Below are 25,363 nucleotides of genomic sequence, written 5' to 3'. Positions count from 1 at the left end.
GGTGGAGCATGTGCAACTTCCTCCTGCCTTAACTCAGCTGTGATTTATGGTTTGATTTCATGACCAACACTGACAGATAAAACATTTTAGCACTGATTTATGACTTAGAATAGGATTTGTTTGGTATGATTGAAGTAAGAGATGCTTTGAAGGAAAAATAATGACCTTGAAGTGCACTGTAATAGAAAATATGGTCCACTGAGGTTCACCTCAGTCTTTAGTTTCTGCTATCATGGAAAAGCTATCAGCCAACAGAGTGCTGGAAAACCCCAACTGACATCAAGCTGTGATTGTTCCACAAAGTCCTCACCAACCTGACCCTGGACTGAGACACCTGGATTCTGCTCCCACGTCTCACCACTGACCTGCTGGGGAATCTCAGTCAAGACCTTCCACTGCATTGTCTGAAAAATTGCTATAATGATTTTTTTCCTCTATCTTTGAGTTTTACAGAAGAAAAGGTCTTCAGGAGAGGCAGAAACTCTTATCCTCCAGCTAGGTAAGTGTGTCCAACTGCTACTTTCATAGTTTCTGAGGCTCACATACTGAATTAAGGCAAAGTATTATTCAAATTTCACCTTATCCAGAAAGCCAATGAAAATCTGCATCTCCTTAAATATATCCAGGTAATCAAGCTTCTTTTGTTTTCCTTCTGCTTCTCCTCTTTCTAATTTATTTTTCTTAAGCTTTGTTCCTGAGGTTGATGGAATGCTGCATTTCAGAAATACACTATTTTTTTCCCTAAGTGTGTTTTTGGTCATAATCACTTTCTCTCCAAGGAAACAACCTCTTCTGCCTTCTTCTGAATCAATCCTACTGCTCTATATAATAATTTAATGCAGATTGGAATAAAAGCAACAGAAGCATGACTTTGCAATGCCTTTTCCTTACTAAGTTGTTGCTTTTTCCATAATCCATCACCAGAAAAATACTACATTTTTTAGAAAGACCACAGTGCTGCCGCTTTCTCTGTTACACTTGCAAAAATCAGAAATAATCTTTAGTTTAAAATCAGATTAACTTCTGCTGGGAAAGCAGCATCTAGCCTTTCTGTATCACACTGTTTTCTCCAGCTATTAGTTTATTACATAGCCTGTCAGTAACTTCTGCTAAGAGTGAAATTATTGACTAAATCCAGCTGAAGGAATATTCACAGCAAGTTCCTGAGGAGTGCAAATCATAAGAAAAGAATCCATAATTTTGGAATTAAAATTATTAAAGAGCAGAAAAGGAAGCACTGCCCTAGTCCCTCTAGTGTGCAATGGCTGGTGATTGAGTGTAATCAACAAGAAGGTGGCTGCAGATATTGTAAAGGCAATGTCTAATCTAATTACTTCAGCAGTAATAGTTTGTAATTGTGCACCTGACATAACTCCTTACACTGCAGCCAACTGACTGATCACATGGGGTTATCGGACAAAATTAGTTGCTCCTCCATCTGGGAGACAGTCACAGGCTGCGTGTCCTGCTGACTGCTCCAGAAGATTTATTCAGTGAATTTTTTCTCTAGTTTGACTGCAGATCTTCAAGGTGCACAGCTCAGCGTGACTGATCAAAGTAAAGGGTGGCAGCAATCTCCTCAAAACACCCCAAAGCCAGAATGCCAGACTACCTACAGTGATGTAGACAGAAGCATAAATAAAAGGGAAAAAATATCTCAGAAGTTTGCAGAGAAAAGTGCCCTTCGAGCACACATATGGCAATGTGTCCATCTCAGGAACAAGGGGATGGGAGGGGAGAACAAGAGTTTCAGCTGCTGTTGCTGCACTTGCATGAGTAGCACAAGACAAAACACCTCCATCAACAAGAGGAAGGTTTTCTTAAATTGGTTCCCAGAGCCAGAAACAGAAAATTTAGATGCCATTCAAACTTTCAAGGAGACATTTCAGTAGAGGAGCATGGTGAATTGATTGGAGTTTCACATAAATTTGTATCTTCTCTACTTCTCTATGTGCTTCACTTTTTTTTTTCATTTGAAATTATCATATTTAAAAATCCCCAGACATTACTACTTTAGACCTATTAACATCTAAAGACAATTCCCTATTCAACTCTAATTTCATGATACCCTTAATAAAGTGAAATAAGACAGATTTGATGTCAGTTGAATGCTGACTTTGGATGGGTTGTACGAGTGCCATAAAAAAAAGTATGTGACAGATGAGAAGGCACTTTTTCTGTGCTGCACCTGAAAACATTTGTGTTCCTTTCAGCAATTTATAGTACTGCTCTATGGACTGGCGTGTCTGTGAGAAAAAGAGTGGGATATGTGTTAATGTAATCATTCTAAATGTGAAGTGTTAATAAAATGTAGATATACAGAAATTGGAGCTTCTATAAACGGACAAAATAGGCATTCCAGCTATTGAACTGGAAGATAAAAAGCATTAGAAGGAAAATCAGAATGACCCTGGAGATTTCAGCCCATAATGACATCCTGCCTTTTCAGTGCCCAAGGGTTTGCAAAACTCTCCTTTGGCCTTGACAGCAGAAGAGGAAGTGCCATTGTGTGTTCATGAGAGCTTTCTGGGGGGCACTTATGCACGCTGCTGTACTGATGTGAAAAAATAGCTATTGCTGCCTCACGAGGTTGAAAAGAATCAGAAAGCACAAGATGAAAGATGAAGAAGAGCAAGATACTCCATTTGTTAGAAAGCAATGCTGGCATTAATAGAGAAAGCACTATGAAGAGGTTAAAAACCAGCAATGCCTGTCCTGTTTCTGGGTAAAAATGAAAGCATTTATCCCAGTTAAAGTAAAAGCTCTCACATCAGTTTCTAACTGGTTTGCTAATCCAATAGATAATGTAGTGAAACCAATTTAGCTCAATGAGGCTTCTGCTGTTGGGACAACAAAACACTTAATACGATTGCTCTGATTTTAAATACTCCCAGTCATTACCCTGGAAAAGCACTTCTAGTTAGGAGAAAAACAGCACCCTGTATGTTTGTCTCTGAAGCAGAACAGATAACAAATAGCTTATTGAAAGTTTCTGAGAATATTTTTGGTTAAGAAAAAAAATCTGAAGCAACTCCCTCCTGCCCTGTTTATTACAGCAGCTTAAACCTCTTGCCATGGTTGAAAGCCTGTTTGATATTAAAATAACATTGTGTGCAATACACGTTACAAACACAGCTGATTCTTCCTGATGAAAACTGAATAAAAATTTGGCAATGAATATGTGGTTTTGGATGGATTTGGTAGATAAATGAGAAAGAACTGTGTCTTAAATAGAAATAATTTGAGGATCTAAGCCCCTCATTACATAATGCATCAGGGATCTGCTCTCTCCTTATACCAGCCTTGTGCCACAGCTATTTCTTTTATTAAGTTCTGCACAGTAAAAACAAATCTGAGAAGACAGTCAAGCCCAGACTGTCAGAAAATATAGCATGAACAGAACTAATCAGATGTTATTGGGAGTTCACTGTTCCATGAAAAGATTGGTCCAAAAAAAGAAATCCAAAAGTCCTGCATTTCTGAGACAATGGAAACCTCTGGAAACTTATCTCTTTCTTTAACTCTTGTAATAGCTCTATTTCACCCGGTCCTCAGTTCTCTTTCCATTTTATTTTTTTTCAGTTTGGAAAGGGGAAAAGAAGAGGAAATTTTCTTTCTTTTTGGCGCAAGAACATATTTGGCAAAACTAATATGATCTTATTGCTCAGGTATGAAAAACAGGGAGACTGAAAGTCTTAATTGACAAACCTTTGTACCTTCCAATGACTATTACATAAAAGGCAAGAAACTCAACCCTGTGATAATTAAGCAGCACACTCCCACACAAACACACTCCCACACAAACACACTCTTTCTCCCTGTTTCACTCTCACTACTAACCCCATACATGCAATAGAGAGAAAAAGATACTTTAAGTTATGCCTCAGATTCTCCACACTCTTAAAGAAACTCTTCTTCCTAATTTTGGTCCAAACATCTTTAACACAGTTACTGGGTAATGTAAGTTACTGGCAAATCCAGGTTGCATTAGTTGTTTATTGGGTAAGTCATCTCAATGAGAGCAGCACAAATATCACAAAACTCAATTTTCATTTCTGGGGTTACCAAGTGGAGGAGGGAGAACATTTTTCTTTCCACAGTAGTACATAATTGGCCAGCTTTGGCCAATTGGAGCAGGCAGAGCTGGAAGTACCAAAACAATATATAGGCCATTGAGCTATTCCAGTATTACAATTACTACAGCCTTAAGATTAAATAAAGACTGAGTGATGAAATACAGAGTAATCTGTAAAACATCTGGTATAATGCTCCATCCAGGCTGTTCTTCCTTTATTGCTGCATTTCTTCTATCTTTAACAAATACAAAACAACTATTTCTGTACATCTTTACCTACATCTTTTACAGATATAATTAAGATTATCCTACTCTCATCCTTGTGGATGCAACTTTTACATGTCCAAGCTTGTATATGCATATATATATAAAGGAGAGGAGGTTCTACATTTTATCAATTACAGTGCACTTAGTATTGTAAAGTCAAACAAGTTGTTTAAATACCCTGAAAAAGTAAATACAGAAGCACAAAGGTTTGGGTTTAGTTGCTTTTAAAGATGTGTAGTTTGGGCTACTGCTAGAATTCTTTCTCCTCCTGGCTAATGAGGTGTCAACAAGAGAGTCAGCTTCTGGTTGCTTCTATCTTATATAAGACAGACAAGTAAGGGAGGTGTTGGCTTAAAATAGTCTTGAAACATTATTCATTTTGTCTATTTTAACACAGGCTAGAAAAACACTAATATTCAAGCCAGCAAGAAAATCTACAAAAAATTGCCATGGTGATTTCTGATATTATGTAGAATATCTGCTTTACTCCAGTTTATGTTCAAATATATTATTGCATTGCCTTATTATTTTTATCCAAACTTTGTGGCATCTGGCCCAAATTCATTCCCACTGCACCCAAGGATTTCACTGCCAGTTATTTCAATGGAAACAATATCTAGTCTCTGCCTTGGCAAAAAAAGAGAGTAAGTAGGCTGGAGAGCAGCCTGCACATGCTGCTGGTTTGATCTGCTAAAGAGACATTCTATGGGGAGGCATTTTTATTCTAAAGTGATACAGAACTGGTTACTCACACTTCACATGCATTTGGAGATGTGAGCTGTCTCTCTCGATTTCTTTGTTGTTCAGTTCACAGTGTGAAAGCATCATTCTAATCCCTACTAAATCTTTAAAACCTCGGGAACTTGAAAGGTCCTAATATAGCTGAAGATTTTGAGTCATGAATTCAAGTACTAACAGGATACCTGTTTTCTACCGAGGTGAAATTAGTACTGATTGCTCCCTTTTTTTGCAACAATAGTCTTGAAGAAGTAGCTGCCATAATGATGTTTTCATTGGAGCGTTTGGGAGGGAGGAGTTTTTGGTCAGCCTTGTCAGAAACAGACAAGTGCCTTGTGTCTGATGGCTCAAGCTGTACTTTAGACTAATGAAATCATTACCAGAAGATTTTTTTTTCTCCTTTTAAACGGAATTTTGAAAGACAGTTCTCTGCACCCTGAAGCACTAAATAAAGACGTGAGACTCGTAAGCATCGTCTGCACAACCGTGATTCCCAGAGAGTTGCCTGGGAATCTCTTGCCATCTGCTGGAATTGTGCGGATGTGCATCCTGAAAGGGATCGACAAGAGTGCCAGGAAATACTGGAGAATGTTCAGAAAGCAAAACTCAGAATGCTCATAGCTTTTAGTCAAAAAAACAACTCAAGAAGGAGGTAACATCAGACTCCCAGGATGCAGCAGTCGGACTACAATCCTTAGGTCCTTTAATAAATCACATTTTTGCTGCTGCAGTTAATCTGTGGCACGATTGGATTGAGGTCTAATGTAGAATTCCAGAAACAAAATATTTGAAAAAAACCCAAACCCTTTTTAGCTTTCTCTTTCTCAAACAGATCACTTCAGATCACGGCTCTTAGGACTAAAAGATCGGATATGAAAAGATTCTAATGGTGATTTTTAAAATAATTAAAATTTTAGATATCTCATTTACACCCAGAATGAAACAAAAAAAATTAAATTACCTATAGGAGCCTGTCAACTCTTCAGATCCAGATGTAGTAGACAGAAATATTGCAGCTTTTAAGTTGAGGATGGCTTGGTAGAAGACAAAATTGTAATGCCTTCCATCTGGAAAAATAAGGGGGAAAATAATGGTCAGGAATACACTCAGGATTTACAATTTATGTTTCAAACCAGTTACAACCTTGTCAGATAAAGCACAGAGAAAGGTCCTCTCCAAAAACCGCCATCTGCCCAGAAGTGGGAAGCATCTATTGAGAAATTCAGCTGTTTAAAGAGTCTTGTAAAATAAGAAAATACAAACCAACCCAAAAGAAGACTTCTAAAACAACAAGCATGGATACCAAGTGAACAGCTACAAAATATCCCTGCGAGATGTAAATATATTATGATTATGGTTTTTTTTCATCAAGCACTGAAAATATATCTGAGTTTTTCTCCTGGGTAAGTTGTGCTAGAAGAAAAAACAGCAATAAACCACACAAAACTTCAGATCACAGTTCTGAAGAACCTTTTATCTCCCAATCCAACAGCTCAAGGAACTGAAGAATTTAATTGATGTGACATGGAGATCAAAGTCTACCTTGACCTGAAAGAATTATGTTTGTAGACCTACCTTACATAATGTTCTCCATTTTAAGCAGAGAAATTTGGAACACGTGAAGATTTGAGGGCCCACCTTGTAATCAAATTGAGAGTTCCCAATAAGACAAAATTAGCAGTGGACACACGAATCATTCCATTAAAGACTGATAAATAAAGCCATTGGGTGCATTTCCTTGGTGTCAGAGAAAACATCTTGATGGGAATACGTTTCCCCATTTTACTGCTAATTAAACTAGTGCCAACTATTGTTTATTTGTATTTTGGAAGATTGTAGAAACACCAAAGAAGCCTCAGAGCTGAAAATTGTCCAACATACAAACCCCAAAGGCCCCGCGAAGGTGCTGAGAAAGTGCTAAACGTGTCTGAAAAAAACTTGATGTAGGTGTACACATGAAATAATGAAAGACTAATTATTTTTTTCCATTTCAAAATATAAATCATGACCACTCAACTTCAGGTAGCTGGGGAAAAAAAATAAAATCTAACAGTTATTTCCCCTTGATTTGTTTTATTTTGTAAATATGTGGGTTATGTTGCCTAATGGTGGATATAAATATATCGAGAAAAAGCCCCAAAGCAACCCTTTTGATTGGATAGCTTATTTGCTTAGAAAAGTTTTAAAATACACAAGGAAACCAGCTGTTTGGGCAGGATGGGCAGGATGAGCAGCATTTCCACTAGAGGACTCTCCGAGTTCACCATCCCACCTTTATGTGAGGAAAACAGGAGATCCTGATTCAGTCACAGAGGATTCACAGTTTGGAAGTGAAATATCAAAGCATCATTAGGGAAAAACATCCAAACCCAGCTTTACAAAGCACAGGGAATTAACCATGTCACAGACTACTGAACTCTGGTTGCTCCACCACTAATATATTGTTTTATTATTCTGATGTTATTTCCTCTTTATTATCTCAGCTGTGATTTTCCTGCTTTAGCCACTTTGAGCGGCCCCTCCCCAGGGCTGGATGTTGGATTGACACTCACAGGACATCACTGCTGGGGCTTTCTGCTGAGATTTCCTGGGAAGCAGCTCTGGGAGGCAGAGAGGTCCTGTCCCTTCAGCACCTGTCCCTTCAGCACCCGGCCTTTATCCCCTCAGCACATGTCCCCTCACGTCTGTCCACTGTCCCCTCACATCTGTCCACTGTCCCCTCACATCTGTCCACAGTCCTCTCAGCACCTCTCCTCTGTCCTGACATCTGTCCTTCCCCACCTGCCCCCTCACACCAGTTCCCTCAGCAACTGTCCCTGGTCCCCTCACACCAGTATACTGTCACACCTGTCCCCTCACACCAGTATATTATCACACCTGTCCCCTTCACACCAGTTTCCTGTCACACCTGTCCCCTTCACACCAGTATCCTGTCACATCTGTCCCCTTCACACCAGTTTCCTGTCACACCAGTCCCCTCACACCTTTCCCCTGTCCCCTGAGCACTGTCATCTATCCATCAGCACAGTCTCTTCACACCAGACCCCTCACACCTGTCCTCCCTCACATGTCACCTGTCCCCTGATAGCAGTACCCTCAGCACTGTGCCCTCATACCTGTCCCGTACCCTGACACCAGTCCCCTGACACCTGTCCCCTCAGCAACTGTCCCCCTCAGTACTGTCTCTTCACACCTGTTCCCTCAGCAGTCCTCTCACACTTGTCCCCTCAGCACTGTCCCCTCAGCACTGTTTTCCCCTCAGCGCTGTCCCCTCACACCTGTCCCCTCAGCACTGTCCCTCAGCACTGTTGTCCCCTCAGCGCTGTCCCCTCTGCACTGTCCCCTCAGCAGTTCCCTCAGCACTGTCCCCTCAGCACTATCCCCTCACACCTGTCCCCTCAGCACTGTCCCCTCAGCACTGTTGTCCCCTCAGCGCTGTCCCCTCTGCACTGTCCCCTCAGCAGTTCCCTCAGCACTGTCCCCTCAGCACTATCCCCTCACACCTGTCCCCGCCCCGCCCCCTCAGCCGCCACTCCCTGCAGCGCCGCGCTCCCATTGGCTGCAGGTGTTCCCCGCTGCCCCCCCGTCCGCTCTGGTTGGCCGGGACGCTCCGGCTCCCCAGGTAACGGTTCCCGCGCTGCGATTGGCGGCGGGGGGGCGGGACCCGGGCGGGGATTGGCTCCCCATTGGCTGCGGCTCCCGCCCTCAGGCCGCCATGTTGCCGCGGGCGCGGGGCACCGAGGCTGGGCAGCGGCTGAGGGGCGCCGGGGGCACCTGGGGCGGGACGTGAGGGGACACCTGAGGGACACCGCCGCTCCTCCGCCGGCCGCCGCCGCTGCAACCCGCCGGGACACTGCCGGCAGCGAGGCAAAGTCCACTTAGAAACTTCCTTGCGGGACTTTGAGCAACTTGAGGCCGCGGAGGTGTAGCCGAGCAGGGGCTCAGGGAGCGGCCCCTGCTCGGCGCGGGGCCCCGCTCTGTGGGGTGGGACTGCCGCGGTCGGAGCAGGTAGGAGTTCGATGGGGAGGCCGGGCAGAGTCCGCTCCGTCCGGGGAAGTGCCGGCGCCGCCTCGTCCCGGGCGAAGGTGTCGCGTCCTGGCCGCTCCCCTCAGGCCGGGGCTGAGGGGGGACCCCGGGAGGGGCCGCGTGTTCCCCTGAGCCCCCCGGAGGGTCGGGTCAGAGTTCGGGAGTCTCCGGTACTCGTGGTCCGGCTTGCCCCGATACTCGAGGGGTTAGGGAGGTGTCTGGATACACGCGTTCATCGGTGAGGGGGTAGTTTGGAATAAACAGGATGTTTGTCAGCCTCCAGTCACGGAGGTATGCTAAATTGCCCCTCGGATTTCCTCTGCTGCTCCTCTTGGGTAAATTTGTAACTGATAGTAATTGGCTACGGTGTTTTATTTACGGACAAACTATTTTTAGTTACTTGGTTCTTTGGGAGAAAAGAGTAAGATGCTATGTTGATGAATAAATAAAAACTTCTGTGGAGTGTTTCAGCCAGGAGGGAGCTGTTGGATGATTTTTTTAAAGAAAACGTCATCAAATGCTTGGGATATTTCTGTAAAGCTAAATTGTACAGGGTATTTTTAACCAATCGTATTTAATTTCTGTGCAGGTCAATGGTCTTACACATTTTCCTTTTGATTTTTTTTTGCTGTTCTATGTAAAGCTATTTGTGTTGCTAAAATTTGACACAACTCATTTGTTTAGCAGTGTGTGTATATTCATCAATATTCTGCTTTTTTATCTGTGCAGCTGGATTGAGAGTCATCTGGAGCAGAAACACATTTCACATGTGAAGCTCTTCACTTCAGAGTCTGTTATCTGTCTTGAATCAACTTATTTCTGCATACTCGTAATTTTATATAGCTGCTAAATACAGACCATGCCTAGCAGAATGGGCTCAAAAATTGACCTGAACAAAGACTTCATCAGGGTAAAAACACACTACAGTGGGTAAGTCAGTGTGTCCTTTCCTCTGTGTTGTGACCTGTCTATTTTTGAAGCCTATTGAGCAGGAGTTCATGGTCTGACCTAGTGATAGAGTAACCAGGGCTTTGGTGGATTTGTAATTAATGTCAGATCAGGCAGGTAAACTTCTGAGCTATTAAAATACCAGTCAGACTCCTGCAGCATGCTGATCAAGAAGAAAAGTTAATTTATTCTCTCAGAAGGTGAGAAAATGTGCATAATTGACAAACCCACAGTTATTGTGGGTTGATGGATCATTGATTCCCATGGTCACAGCCAGGTTTAGATCCATCTCCTGCATTCAGATGCAGTTATTATATTTTATCCTATCTATAATCAGATGTCATTGTCCTTTATGACTTCACTCAGTTGTCAGTAAAAACAGGAAGGAGGGTTTTATTGCAGCAACATGGAATTTGAATTTTCAGGTGTGTTTAATCTAATTGGTTTGCTGCAACTCTGAGTACCTTGTAAAATAATGTTGCTTTATTTCTCCTGTCTTCCTTCAAGGGCTGAGTTTAAGGCATTTGAGGAGCTAAATATTTGGCCCAAGTATATCCTTAAACTTGATTGGAAATATTTAGACTTTTGAACTTGTTGGTATTTAATGAGTGACATGAGTGATCTTTTCTGATGTTTTACTGCTAAATAAGTAAACGTAGCTACTACTGTTCATGTTCTTACATTATGGTGCAGAAAAATGCTGTTTTGAATTAAAAGTGATGCAGTTATGAAAGTCAATTCATGAATTTTATTTTAAACAAAATGTTTTCTTTTTAAACTTGCCTGGTTATCAATGCCATGTAATTTAAAATCTTGAATTTAGAATTCTAGAGGAATTGAATTAATGTGGTAATGCAGAAGGAGAGCTGCCTCAGCTCTGTGAGGAAAGGCACTACAAACACCAGTAGAACTGGGTGTAAATAATTTGGGGTGCCTTGCTGGCAGGTTGTGTTGATATAAAGTGAAAAGAGTGTCTGTGGAACTTGTCTGTGCAGAACTGGGGGAGGTCATAATAATTGTGTCAATGTTAGAAGTCAAGTAATTATTATTACCATATTTTACAATAAACTGCTGTAGTTTTTCCTGCAACACTACATTCAGTCTTTTGCATTAGCTGTGAAGTCTGTAGAAGTCAGTTTACAAACAAGAGTTCCAAGCTCTATGAATTTTTTGTTCTGCTGAGCAAATTGTGTGAGGTAAAACTGACTCTTTTTGGCCTTATAGCCTCTAAACTGATCATCCCAATTTCTCCATTGCAGTTCTGCCCTCAGCTTTTGAACAAGTTTGACTGACTGCAGGAAATCATTGGTGCTGGGCAACTTCAGAATTAGGGACTAACTTGTTCAAATAGCTGCTAAAATTAAAATAATAGTACAGATGCCATATTGAAATCCCTGTTAGAAATCTGAGCAGGAGGAAGTTTAAAACATGTGAGTGTTGAGTGTATCTCTGGAGGCTGAGTATCTCAGGTATTCCTGTTTCTGGGTGTGACAGAGTTCCTAACATAGCACAGTAGAAATCACTGCCAGAGTAGATTACAAAAGAAAAACTAAGTAACAGCAGTAATGAGCAAAGAGTTACACAAGTTGCCTCTCTAGTTTATTCCTGGTTACTTGAAATCCCTGAAACAGAGCAGTGGTGCAGTTTGATTTGTGTTATCTTGGCTCTGAGAGGTGACATGTTTAATCTGCCACTGGAATTATTTCTCTTGCTGTAACTGCTCATACAGAACTCACTGGTCATTAGCTCTTCACATTACTGTGTAGTGACCAGTGTCAAATATATATTTTTTAAAGTGTCCCATGGGATTGTTTAGTGTTAAACAAGGAATGGTTTTCACTTCCCTGTGCCCTGATTGCCTGATGTGGCTGTAGAGATGTTGAGATTAAATACAGTAAATCTCAAAGGAACATGGACATCATGGATATGAAGTTCATTAATTTACTTGTAGAATGACATCTCTTCTAATAATTTTAACAAATCAAGGCTGATGAGTAGTTGCCAGCTTTATTTGGAGTTCATAGAGTGTGTGGTGGTGTTATCTTACAGTGTATTTTCAGTTTTTGAATGTTATGTAGATACTTGTGAAAGTGTGATTGTCCACAGTTACCACAGAGCTACTACAGTTACCACAGAGCTGCAGCTGCTTGATTTCATGGGGGGCTCGTGCTGGAAATACATTAAATAATGAACTACATTTGTTAGTGACCTTGTGTTGGGGCAAGGCATTGGCACAGCCCTCAAACATTGCTGTGAGAACCAGTTTGGTCTCTTACTTTCATAAATGCATAAAACATGAGTTCTTTGACAGGGAAATGTTCTTAAACTCAACCTCACCTGACAGTTCTCAGTGTTGTGGGTGATATGGATTTACAGGTTGGCAGGCAGCATATGTATTTCTTCTGCTCTTACTGTTATGGAGAATTATTAAGTTGCTGTTCCTTGAGAGCTCTACAAAGTATAGATTAAAGATACACTGGAAAAGGTAGCAGTGCTTTTAATCTGAATTTGAAGCAGTGCAGTTCTTTAAGATGATTGTTTTAGACCTTTGCTCATAGTAGTTTTTCTCAGCAAGGGCAAAATGGCAAGTTATTACTGCATATAATTTAAAATGTAAGTTGTGGAGTTTATTCTTATTTCAGTGCAGTACTATTCAGCTGCTGGCTGAAAGACATAAGTAGGCAGGATATGTTGTGTAACATTTTTTCTAAAATGACTTGTTACACAGTATGGAATTAAGAAAATTATCTCAGTCATGTTGGACAACTTCTGATATATTTTCTGTATTAAACTAAGAGGGGAAAGAATTGCACATGCCAGTAGCCATTAATACAAAACAGTTTCCTAATTGTCCTCTGGAAGGTTTTGAAGGCAGTGAAATGATTTAAGTTCATCTCCTGTTTCTTTTTGCACTTGTTTATTAAATGAATTCCCAGAAACAGTTATTTGAAAAATATTTTAAAAATAGTAGAAAGCCTTGTTTGTATCATCAGATTTTGTTTTGCATAATCTTTTTTCCTTTCTTCAGTATTTGACCTGCTTTGACAGGACTTGTGGACTTCCATTATATCAAAAGTAATTGTCACAAATTCCTGAGATCATGTATAGTTTACACAGAGAGTTCAGTATTGGTTCACATTCTCTAAACACTACAAAGGCAGAGTGCAAGTAAAAGTAAGATTTTTTCTGAATTTTTCTGTAATTACATCTTTTGAGAATTCACCTAGTCAAAGCTTCATCTCAAAAAATATAGTGGATGTGAGGAAAAGCCTACAGTTTAAAAGGATTTTACAATAATTGGTATTTTATTTATCTCCTGATGGAAGAAGCACCTGGATTAAAAAAATTATTACGAAAGCTTCTGGTTTGTTTTTTAACAACACTTCAAACGTTGATAATTATAATAAGGGAGCTTGGCTCACCCGAGTAAACATGCATTAAAGACAGGTAATTAACACATTTATTTCCTCCAGACTGAAGTATTTTTAAGTTAAGCACTGTGAGGTGCAATCCTGCTGGCACAGTGGGAGCATTTTATATGAGGAATGCTCATTCTGTATGTTTCTGCAGCTTGGTGTCCATAGATGGAACTGTTGGAATATGCAGATATTTTCTGATAAAAGCTGATGTTTTCATCCTCTGCAGGGACATCCTGATAACAAACTTGGATGCATCAATGAGCTATGCTGAGCTCTGTGATGAAGTGCACGAGATGTGTAACTTGGAACAGGAGCAGCCAATTACCCTCAAGTGGATTGATGATGAAGGTACTGGACTGAAATACTTCTCAGGGTTTGTTGTTCACTGTGGTACAGAGAAGGGGCAATGAGGAACTTGTATAAACAAATATCATACTGTGGAGTTGTGTTTTTTTCTAAAACCTAACTACAGAACGCTGTGACAGAGCAGGAAGCTTGGAGGAATGAGACTCAAGGCATCAGGGATGATTGCAGTAGCACTTGAATTCACTTCTACAGAAGCACTTTGTCAAAGCCAGGGCCTGCAGAACTAGAACTGAATACAGAAAGGTGGAAAAACACCAAACTGGTTTGGCTAATAGTTGTAATGGTGTGTTTTGTTTTTTTAAATAGCTCTCTTAGCTGATGGTGTTGTTTGAGTGAATGGAATTTCAAAGTGCTGACCTTGGAAGGAGGTAGCTGGTAGTCAAAGACAACTCAGCCCTTTCTAAGATACTAAGGAGTAGTTTTGAAACTTCTAAATTTTACTCTTTATCTTTTGAATACCAAGAAGGACAGAGGCAACTGTACCAACCTCAGTTTAATAGTGGTGGTATAAAAAGTAACCTGATCAGAAGGACATGGAAGAAAATTACATTGCCTGTGCTTAGCTGGTGGAACTGCATGCCTGCTAATAAGGATGATTATTGCAGGGAAGAAGAAAACCTCCTGAGTTTTGAGTTGGAGGATTTCAAGAAATGAATCCTGTTAGCTGTTTCATGGTTGGGCTCTCTGTTGTGTTGGCTTTTTGAAGCTTACTTAAATTAAAGCAAATTTATTTAGTCTCTGTTCTAGTGAGTATTTTCCTTTAGTCTTGGTTAAATACAGACCTGTACAACCTTTTTGTGATTCCTGGGTCTGGGTTGTTGAGTTTCAGCCAATCTGCTGTGTTGGCTGTCCTCGATCCTCCCGGGTTTTCTGAGTTATCCTATTTCTGCATGAGAGTGTTTCCACTTATTGCCACATGGAATTTAAGTTCATTTGACTGATTGCACAAGCAGATGTTCTCTTTGAACTAACTAAAAGCAAACAATTGCCGATGGCTTAATGAATAAACAAAGCCTACCAAGAGATGAAGAAAATAGATTTTTCTGTTGGGCTTTTATAGTGTTTCTTTGTTTTTGACAAGATCCAAGAGGAATAGCTCACTCATGATAAAATCTCATAAACATACAAGGAATATGGATTGTTGATTTGCAGTACAAATAATTCTTTTGTCTTTCATGTTGCATTATTGCTGCATTTATAGATCATCAACAGCAGTGGCCTTCAAAGAGAGGTAGCTGGGCCCTGGATTCATCATTTTACAAAATAAGAATGTTTTTTAAAAATGAGAAATTAGAGTTTAATGTGTGACTTCACACTGGTTTCATCACTTGGCCTGGATATCATAAGGTCACTTGTCACCCAAGGTGTGCTGCAGGGAGGTGGCTGTTCCACAAAGGGACAGGGGTTCAGAGGGACACTCCTGCTCCTTTGCTTGCTCTCAGTGCATTGTGACGTACTGTACTTTACGTGTGTCTGGTTAAGTGGATTTATGGATTAATTATCCAGTTTTAACAAAAATAACCCTCCCAAGGTAATGCTGATAATGTGACCACAAGCAGACAACAAGAAAATTTGGGGCATCTTTAGGCATATCTGTTCACTTTTATTCTTTTTGTTGTCATATAGGATAGTTCTATCTACTCAATTTTGATAAAATTAGAAAGAATAATTGTGTTGTTCCATTTTGGCTTTGATCAAAATGCCAGCTTAATATCAAGTGATTAAAAGAAAGGCTGGTACATTTTATACTAACTGAAATTCTCCACTGAATTCTCCAGTGGTAAATTTGCCTGTCTGTTGCTTTTTTTTTTGTTAGGTGACCCCTGTACCATCTCATCTCAGATGGAGCTGGAGGAAGCCTTCCGTTTGTATTGTCAGAACAGAGACGAGGGGCTGATTATTCATGGCAAGTATTGCACACTTCAGGAACCCCTGTGTGTCTGATAATCCCAACAGCTGCTTAAGTGGGAGGTTGGAGTGACTCCCTTGCCTGTCAAGTATCCTTCTTTGTGTAGCTGCTGCCCTGGAGTTTGATGCTGAGGAAGGAGCTGGAACTCAAAGCTGTAACTGTGCAGGAGACTTTGAGTTCAGCACTGCACAGATTTGTTCATGCTTTTCTCCAGTATAAGCTCCTGCCAGTCTGGAACCAAATTTCGATTGCATCATTTCTCATGTAGAGTTATTTAAAGGCTTCCAAAACTTGTCTATGTGAAAATATAGTCAAGAATCATGGAAAAAGTACTACTGAGAATCTTTTGCCTTAAAAATCTAATGTTTTTGTTTTAGTTTTCCCAAGTACTCCAGAGAAACCCGGCATGCCTTGTCCAGGAGAAGATCGTGAGTACTAAAATGTTATCAAGTTCTAGCTCAATTTGGTTTTTTTTGGTCACACAGAAAAGGAAATTTATTAAAAGATTTTCAGAATCTAGTGCTACATACGTGTGTATCTGTTTTGTTTTCTTAAAAGAATGTAAAGTGTTTTACATTTTATCAACAGAGAAATTGCATAAATCAGTGTTGTAGCAGTGTTTAACATTTCTGAGTATTAATGCTGGTTTTTGTAGTTGATACATTTGGAGAGAGAGACAAGAGGATTTTAGATGCCTATTTGAACATAGGCCTTCACTTTTTGTGGTTCTTTCGGTTTTTTAACTTTCAGGGAAAAGAAAGGGTGTACTGAAAAGGGAGATACAGCCATTTTAATAAAAAAGTTATTAATCTCTATAAAAATAATCCTATGAGAGGTAGATAAACCTCCAGAGGAAGGACACATAATTGATATGGTTTACCTGTATTTCAATAGCCTGAACTGCACAGGGATAAAAGGATTAAATAGCTGTATAGTCAGTTCTCATTACAGAGGGATGGCATCAGGACTTTATTCATATCTTGGTAAGTGTTAAGGAAAGGAATGGGAATAATTGGGTGCCAAAGGTACCAGATGATGCTTGGCTGCTCACAGAAGTATAAAGAAAAGCTGACTGAAGAATTTGAAGGACTTTTGCTCATCTCTTTGAGAAATATAAAAGGAGATAAAATTAATTGCTGATAAGAGCCAGTAATGCGTACTAGGAGAAAAGTACTTGGTTGATCAAGATTTACACTGACAGACTGGCTAAAGATGAGTAGTGCAGTGGTAACAGTTTTGAACACTGTTTTTAATCAGAGAAATAATGCCAATATGCTAATAATTGTTCTACTGAGAACTTATATGAAGATGGAGAGGTGAAATATATACCAAAAAGTTAGAGTTCAAATATGATTTTCTACATTTAAACTACAGTAGATGAAAGGCTGTAAAAAACAGGTAAGATTTCATGTTGACTAGATTATTAAAATTGTCTTTTAGAAAGGAAAAAAGAAAGTAAATGTACAATATTAATTTCTCTAATTTGTCAAACAAGGACAACAGACAAAGACTCTTCTTCTATGATTAGAAGAGTTAAAGAAATTATCCCTGAGACACCTAATTTAATGAACTCATTAAAGGTGCAGATATTCTAGTAGGAAAGGTTTTTTTTGTTAATTTGTTCGAAGTTTCAGTTCTCTCAAGCCACGAGATGAGCTGCAGAAAGCACAGCTGAGTGTGGCTCAGCTGACCTGGTTATTGTGTCTGTAGGGTATTTCTCCCTATATGGTTTTACAGGTCACGTTGAATCACACTCAGATTGTTTAAAAAGCCTCTTTAGTTGGATGTGCTTGATAAGGGATCTGTGGTCAGGTTTCTCATGGTCTCATGAATTAATTTGATGTATGTTACCTCTTTGCATCTGTGGGGCCTGCATGGAAATTGGGCCTTGTGGCCTAAGTATAACTACTTTTTGCAACAGAGCTATTGTATTTAAATTGTAATTTAGCATAGAAATACATTCAGTATTGTTGCTAGTTAGCCAAAGGCCCACAACAAACATCTGCATTGCGCTTGGGCTGTATGGAAATGTTACTGGTATTGGTGATAGAGTTTATTTAAGGGACTCTTTATTTAGTCAGGACTGAAATATTGTCCTTGCCTCAGAAAATATTCATCACGTTTTCAATCCTGATTTTGTGTCTTTATTGCTGTAGTTATATTCATAGGAAATCCTTCTAAAAGTGAGAATATTATGTAATATATGTATATGTTTTCTGGAGCATCATGTTTGTACTATAAAGGAGCTTATGAGTTTGCCTCAGGTTTTTTCCAGAGACAAATAAACAGTGAAGTAGTTGGTCTATCCAAAATGAGCTTCTACTTAAATTAGAAGTTCTAAGTGTGGATTTGCTGGTTTGTTACAGAACTACAGACAGTTTGAAATGGAGTTTTTAAATAAAACCATTCAATTGTGAAATAATTGCATTTCCAATCTGTTGCTCAGATGTGTCCGTGTTAGGTCATGGAGTGGCTCTTTCTAATAGTTTGTGATCTTCTGAAGTGCAAATCTGTATTTCTGTAGGATTGTAGGGTTTTTCTTTCCAGCTTCTTCAGAACAATAATCCTTTGGAAGAAGAGTGCAGGAACACAGTCTGGAGGGTTTGCATTTATGATAGAGTTTCTACCTGTCCTCACCTTTGTTAAAGTGATACAGTTTTGAGATTGTACCAGCAGAAAAGCTTGAAATAAAAGCCTGTAATCCATTAATGAAATAAACCACATGACTGATATTTCAATTCCATTTGCATGACTTAAGGAAAGTTATTTCTGTGCTTGAAGAACCTTTGTTCTTATACTGATGTGGTGCTGTCTGTGAGACAGAATTTGCAGTCTCCAGCATCTGCACTTGTATTGCCTGTGTATTCCTTTGCTCCTGAATTTCTGTGCTTGTTGTTGGAGGCAGCCCCAGCTCCCAGTGTGAGAGCACAGCTGTGGTTGCAGGCAGCCCTTTCCCTGAGCTGACTGTGCTGGCAGTGCTGCCGTGAGGTGAAACATCTCCTGTCCCTTCCCAGACACTGAATGTGACCTCCTCTCCCGGGCGTTCCCAGCATCTGCTGGACTGGAGCCTTGGGTGCTTCATCAGTGCTTCCTGATAAAGATGGCAGACTTTTAGACCAGTCTTGCATTTCACTTTTACTTTTTCAGTAGATGAGCTGTTCTTTCAGAATTGAATAAACAAGGTTGTTTCAGAGGCGTTTGGTGTGTTCTCTCCTGTGCCCCGAGGTGCCAGCGCTCCTGACAGCGTGTGTGGATCCCAGCAGCTGATTGGCAGCTTTATAACTTAGTTATTGGAGTCTCAGCTTATTTACCCTGACAGATCTTGATCTGATTTATCACTTTTGGTGCTGCAGTGCATTGTGTAACACAGCACGTCCAGCTTGAACAATTCCCATCGATTTGTAGGACTTCCCTAACGGAATTGCTGGGTTTATCAGAGAAATACTTGTTTTGGTGACATCAGCTCCTTGACATCCATGCCATGTTTTAGTTGTGCCTCAGCTGCTAGCTACAGCCTCTCAAGGGAGCCAGTACCACCCGTGCCTGGATACATGAGGCAGAGATGTGAAAGGGAGAGACGGGGGTAACCAGTCTTCCATTAAATATTTGCTCTTAATGTTCGAGCTGATCCTGCCTATTGTCCTTGGTGTCTAATGGTATTCACACGGCGGCATCCGTGGAATAAAGGGAAAATGTTTCGTTTCATACCTACTACATTGTAAAGAATTCCATGCTGAAGAGGCTAAAGAATTAAACCCAGTGAGTAATGCATGCTTTTTCTGTAGATTTTGTGTCATCATTGTGGTTGCTGTTGTGAGCGGCGGGCACTGACGCGGGCTGTGTGTACGTGTGCTGCAGGAGAGAACTCAGCATTTTGGTTATGGTACAGTCGCTGTGCCTGCCACCCTCCTTTGCAGCCATGGATTGTTACAAATGCAGAGATTCCTGCTGCCTCTGTGCGTAGGGATGTGGCTGAGAGACCTCCTGGAAATGCTGATAAAATTGCATTGAAAGGACTCCTGGGGAATGTATTTTAGGAGGAAAGGAACGGAAGAGTGAGTGATGCTGCTGCTGCTAATATTGGAGATTAATGAAAGAAATGTATCCCAAAAACCCTGACGGTATGTGCTCAGGGCCTGTTTATTGTAGGATTGCTGATGTAAAGGCTAACCATTTAGGAGCATCATTTTCTGAGGCCTTTTTGTTGAATTCTGCTTAGTGGATTGTCAGAGATGGCTGTTTTTTTTAATTGTGAAATACTTGTTTTGAATCAATGGTTACTTAGTTTCTAATATTGTCAGAACGAGCTGTGCTAGTTCACTTCTGCTTAACAAATAGATGTGTGTATTTAATATTAAAATTCATCTTGGGTTTGGATAGCTAGTGCCAGCAAATTTAAGGGTTGTTTTGCTATTGGCTTCATTAAATAGAAGAATGCAGACTAGGAAATCTTTAAATTAATTAGCAGAAGAGAATGAATATGTTGTTAATGTTTTAGTACTTATGACATTAGTGTGATAGTTTTTGTTATCTAATATTTCTGGCTGATTTTGCTGCCTTATTTTTTTGGTAATGATTACACTGTGTTGTGCATGTCTCCTGTGCTCTTTGTTTATCTGCTCAGTATTTAAGCATTAGGTGTTTGGACTTCATTTTCCCCCCCAAGCCATCTTTCTTGAAAATTTCATCATAGGCTCAAGTAAAGGTATCTTAGTAACCTAATTGTTGTTGTGGGCTTTTTGTTTTAGGTATAGATATTTGATTTTGCCTTATGTCCTGTCTGATACTGTGAAATAGCTTTAAAAGGCTTCTTGCTGGAGTAGTGTGGCCTGTAAATATTTTTCTAGCTCATAAGGCAGGTTTTTCCCTTCATTTGTTACTGTATTGGCAGCAGTGATTAGGTTATTCAGAGCACGTGAACCAATTTAATCCCCCAATGAAGAAAAGAACTATTGCCACCATAGAGACTGTTCTGAAGATGTAGATTGGATTGCACTGGATAATTAGGCAATTTTGAAACTGCTAGTAACCCTCTCCTGGATTTTAGTAATTGAGCTGGGGGGGAGGGAGGGACTGTACTATTTTAATGTAAGATATTTTTGCTTGGGGTTTGAAAATAGCTGTGTCATAGTTTCTCAATAATACCTGAAATCTCTTCTTCTGTCTTAACTGCACCACGTTTGTGTCATATGTGACATATTTGAAAATGAGATAGACTGTGAGGCAGTATAAGTTCCTGAGAACAGAATTGTAGTTAAAGGTCTGGTTTGCTTATTTCATGATTTTTAATTCTAAATAATCTCAACACTTTTCTTAGCTATGAAATATCCAGTGAAGAATAAAGGGCTGGATCTCCCTTTTTGTAATTCAGGCATAAAATTATAAATCACAAGTCTCTGGGATTTGAGATCTGCTCTTAATTAAGGTACTGGGTGTCTTAGCAGATGTTTGTGTCCCAATTTATAAACTATGGACTAAAACCACAATGGACCAAGGAATTCATGGGCTGGTTTTTAAGGTGTCACAGCAAATAATCTGTGTTCTTTATTCCACTTCCCCTCTCCTAGCTGTTACTCAGAATGTAGTATATTAAATGCAGAAAGGATGTCACCTGGTTTCAGAAAGCTTCTCTTTGATGTAATGTCTAGTTCTTATCCCTGTGTTATGTCTCATATCTTTTTATAAGTTGGTAAATCCACTCTTGATATTCAGGCACTTGGGTAACTAAATGGGCAAGGAGGTGATGAAGCTTTTTGGTTTTGCTGGAACTAGAGAACATTTGTGGCCTGCTAAACCTGAGTTAGGCCTGTGTGTCTCAGTAGCTTGGAAGAGCTGTTTAATATGTAACCTCCTCATTTCTAATGCCAAGGTTAATTAATTATTCTTATACTTGGGTTCTGTGTAATACTTTTGGAAATTAGTTGCTTTATGCAAGTTATGTTTTTTTATGTTGAACTGAGCCACCGAGTTCACATCAGAGGCCTGCAGGGCAGGTGTATGGGCTCTTCAACATTGATCTGGATTTTAGAGTTGCTGTGAGAAACCAGATGGTGTGTGAGGTTCCAGGTGCTGCTCATTTGGAGTGGAGAGCACCAGGAGCAAACCTTGGGAGGCTCTGAGAGCAGCTGTAGTCTCTGAGGGTTTGCAGTAGTACAAGTCTTGGTAAATAAAGTCTTGGTGGTAAATAAAGCAAAAAGCATCAAACTTGAGGCTTGCTGACAGGGTGGCTCCCAGGAGAGGCACAGGAGAGCCCTGATCACTGTTAGGGAGAGAAGGGTGAGCAGACTGTGCAGTTCATCCTGAAACCACACGGGGAAGGAGCTGCCTTGGGGAGTGGAGAAAGGAAAAACTGATCTGCTCAATATTGACCAGAAAGTGCCTCATTTGTAACTCGAGTTCCATTGCTATTTCTTCTGCCTCTGATAGGGCTTGTCCTTGAATTGTTAACTGGGGAAATGTTTAAAAGGAAACCAGAAACTATTTGAAGGCAGTACTCCAGGATTTAAGTATTTATTTTTACAATTAATTACTACTAATAATAATGCTATTCTATACTTCTTCCAATAATTTAGGTTCTCATCTAGTGCTCTTCAGTAAAGCAGTGCAGGGTGCCCTGTGACTGGCACAGGATTCTCTGTTCTTTAGTTTGATAAACTCTGATATAAAGTTACCTAACTTTAATTTCAATTTCATTCCAAGCACATGCTCCAGAAACTTTAGGTAGTTCTGTGATGGTCACCTTCATGTGCAGTAGCACTTTGCAATACAAGTAGAATTGCCTGGGTAACTCTGAAATGAGGGAGAAATGGCTGTATGGGACAGGCCACAAGCAGTGGAATGTTTCAGTGTGAGGAGACAAGACTAGGGCTTCAGCTATGAAAAAGACAATTGATCAAATATACTAGAATTAATTTTAAAATCATGTTTGGCCTAGATTAAGATAAATTAGTTAACCATTTTCTAAAGGACAAGAAGCCAGGGAAAGAGGACTCTTAGAATGAAATCTTCTGAAATGTTTTCTCAGGGATTTGTCACTAGTTAGCTTTTTATTGTTCCTTTGGCTTTTTCAATAGACATGTCATAATTTGGTTTTTAACATAAAAAAAAATTAAACTAGGTGAAAACTAGATCTGACCAAGTTTTAACTGATGACACTTGAACAATGTGGATTCAGTTCCTTCTGATTGCTGTCTCAGTCACAAGAACTGGACCTCTACCCTCTTTCATTAATTCATGTGCTCAAAGGATGAAAATTTTCTTGAAGATGCGTGCTGTCAGGTAAGATTCCCAGCAAGCCTTAAATCATGCAGGTTGCTGGTGAGATACAGCAGAACCAAACTCCTGCAGCAAACTTCATTAGGTTGCTCCTTGCTTTTTTTGGTTGTTTTCTTCAGTGATTATAGGGTGTGTAAAGACAGATACTTTCTGTTATCAGGCTTTAATTTATAACAGAAAGTATTTCTTAATGGATGTACTAGGATATAGAGGTTTGTTTAAACAGTGGCCTGAAAGTGGGTGCAGATGCTACAGATTGCTTGAATGTTCAGAACTTCATTTTGCTGTACTTCAGTCCTAATTTAGCTAAATTAAAGAATTAAATAAGTACTGGCTCAGTACTCTTTCAGCTTGATCAAACATTTTAATGCAGCTCCTAAATGATGCTAATAGAACATTAAAATCGCTTTTCATTGTAGTAAATCTTTTAATGAAAGTGATTTTTATTTTGGGAGAATTAATGATCCAATCATCAAAAGAAGCCTTTGGACTTCCTATTAACCATGCAATGCAAATTTGGTTTTGGGGTTCATGTGACCACTGACTTTGTAACCAGAGGAGCCAACTGCACATCATGAAAGGGTGTGAACTGAAAATTGCTTTGAGGGTCCAGTTAGAGAAGGGAAAATATGAACCTTTTTTTCTTTCCTAAACAAAAACGTTAGTCACCTTTAGAAGCATGGATCCACCACCAGTTGTCTTCTGGCCCTTTTCATAACATTCTTTCAAATTAGAGAAGCATTTTATCCTGTGTCTGGGACAGCCTTGCAAACAGCAGAAGTGTCAGCACAAGAGGCTGAGGAGGGAAGGACATCAGCAGGTTGTGGTCACTGTTGGGGCACCAGCCACTGACTGGACTTAGTGACTATTTCTTGAGTAACACTTGGTATATTTTGTTATTTTCAAGTACCTCTGATAAACTGCACATAAAATCACAGACTTGTGAGTCAGAGGCTCGCTCCAAATGAGCTGTTAACGCTGTTGTATTTGTGGCATTGTCTTTGGAGGTGTGACTTTGTCACCTTGCAGTGCATGGAGCCATTTTAGCAGCAGGGTTTGAAGGTAAGCATCCACGAGGGAGAACTGGGGGTGTGTGCAGTGCAGGTGGGACTCAGCTGTCCCTTCTAAGGCAGTGGGGAAGGATGTTCACCCAGCTGTGCTGCAGTAAATGCTGGGTAGATGCTGCTGCTCTGTGGAACATTTGTTTCCTTGTTGGTTCTCCACTGATCCTACACTTCCTTGGTCATTGTTGCTCTCTTAACTGTGCTTTTTCTTCACAGAGGTTGGTCTGACTTTGTAGTTAATTTTAGTGTCTCTTGGAAAAGGATAGGGAGATGGTTTCCCAAGTGCTAATCAGCCTTAAATTAAATTTTAAAAAGCTATCTTCTGGCCATTTAATATTTTGCAATAACTGCAAGAGGTCAAAGCACTTAATACCTCCATATTGTTAAGGATACTCTTCATTTTCCTACTTCAATTGTACATAGCAGCTTATTCATAATAAAAAGAAGGGGCAGTTAACATCCAATGTATGTCTTAAAATTGCTTTCTGCAGCATGTAAATTGTTTCAATGTAACTATTTGTAGGAAATTAAATAACAGATGTCAAGCAATGTACTATCAAAGTGTACTTTGGAATTTAGTGTCCCCAAAAAATGTGTTCTATCTTCATATGTAATTTCTTTATCAAGTCCAGTCTATCTGAAATGCCAGTATCAATTTCCCCCTTGTAATTCATGAGTTGGTTTTGAAAGAATGCTCACTTGTGTGCTCAGCACAACATTAAAAGAACAAAACAAAAACTGGGCATTCTGGTAGTGTCCAGCTGGCAGGCTGGGTAATTGGCCTGTAAACAAGTTGTATTAATCTCTGAGAAGTGATTTGCAGCAATAGCAAATTACCTCTGTGCTCAGGATAGGAGCAGATTTCATTAGAGCTGGATCACATAAAAGCCGACTTTGGAATTGCATTTGGAAATCCAAATGAAGAGGGAGTAATTTTTGTGGCCATCTTACTGCCCTTCATTGGTGTAAACCAACTGTGTTGACATTTGAAAAGTAATTGTACCTCCTTTTAATTCTTCCCTGCTTTTCCAAGTTCCATTTTTCAAGGGAAAGTTCTCATCCCTTCTGTGAAGACCTCATTATGGAATTGGGGAGTATCTTCTGTAGATAAGTTCATTTGGTCATAACATTGAACAGTAGACATTGCCTGTCCATTTATATCCACAGTTAAATTTTATTTGTGTGTTCAAGTTTTTTCCTTAGAACATTTTTCTACAATACTTTTTAAAAGATGAGGAAAGCCCAAACCCAGTTCTAGAAAATGTCATTGGAAAGC

The 25,363-nt window shown here is 39.9% G+C and overlaps 1 protein-coding gene across 1 annotated transcript in view; it reads left to right on the top strand.

The window, feature by feature from the left end:
* Positions 1-8,860: 8,860 nt before the first annotated feature.
* PRKCZ (protein kinase C zeta) overlaps positions 8,861-25,363 on the top strand; it is a 41,293-nt gene continuing 24,790 nt past the window's right edge. The window contains exons 1-5 of the mRNA XM_083876673.1: positions 8,861-9,088; positions 9,836-10,036; positions 13,700-13,821; positions 15,656-15,745; positions 16,126-16,176. Of these exons, the coding sequence (XP_083732799.1) occupies positions 9,966-10,036; positions 13,700-13,821; positions 15,656-15,745; positions 16,126-16,176 (334 nt within the window). The 5' untranslated portion in view covers positions 8,861-9,088; positions 9,836-9,965. The remainder of the gene's footprint in view (positions 9,089-9,835; positions 10,037-13,699; positions 13,822-15,655; positions 15,746-16,125; positions 16,177-25,363) is intronic.

The sequence above is a fragment of the Zosterops lateralis genome, assembly GCF_965231275.1.
Source record: "Zosterops lateralis genome assembly, chromosome: 22".
Classification (NCBI taxonomy): Eukaryota; Metazoa; Chordata; class Aves; order Passeriformes; family Zosteropidae; genus Zosterops; species Zosterops lateralis.
The sequence above is the reverse complement of the archived record's forward strand: the minus strand, read 5'-3'. Positions and strand labels throughout refer to the sequence as shown.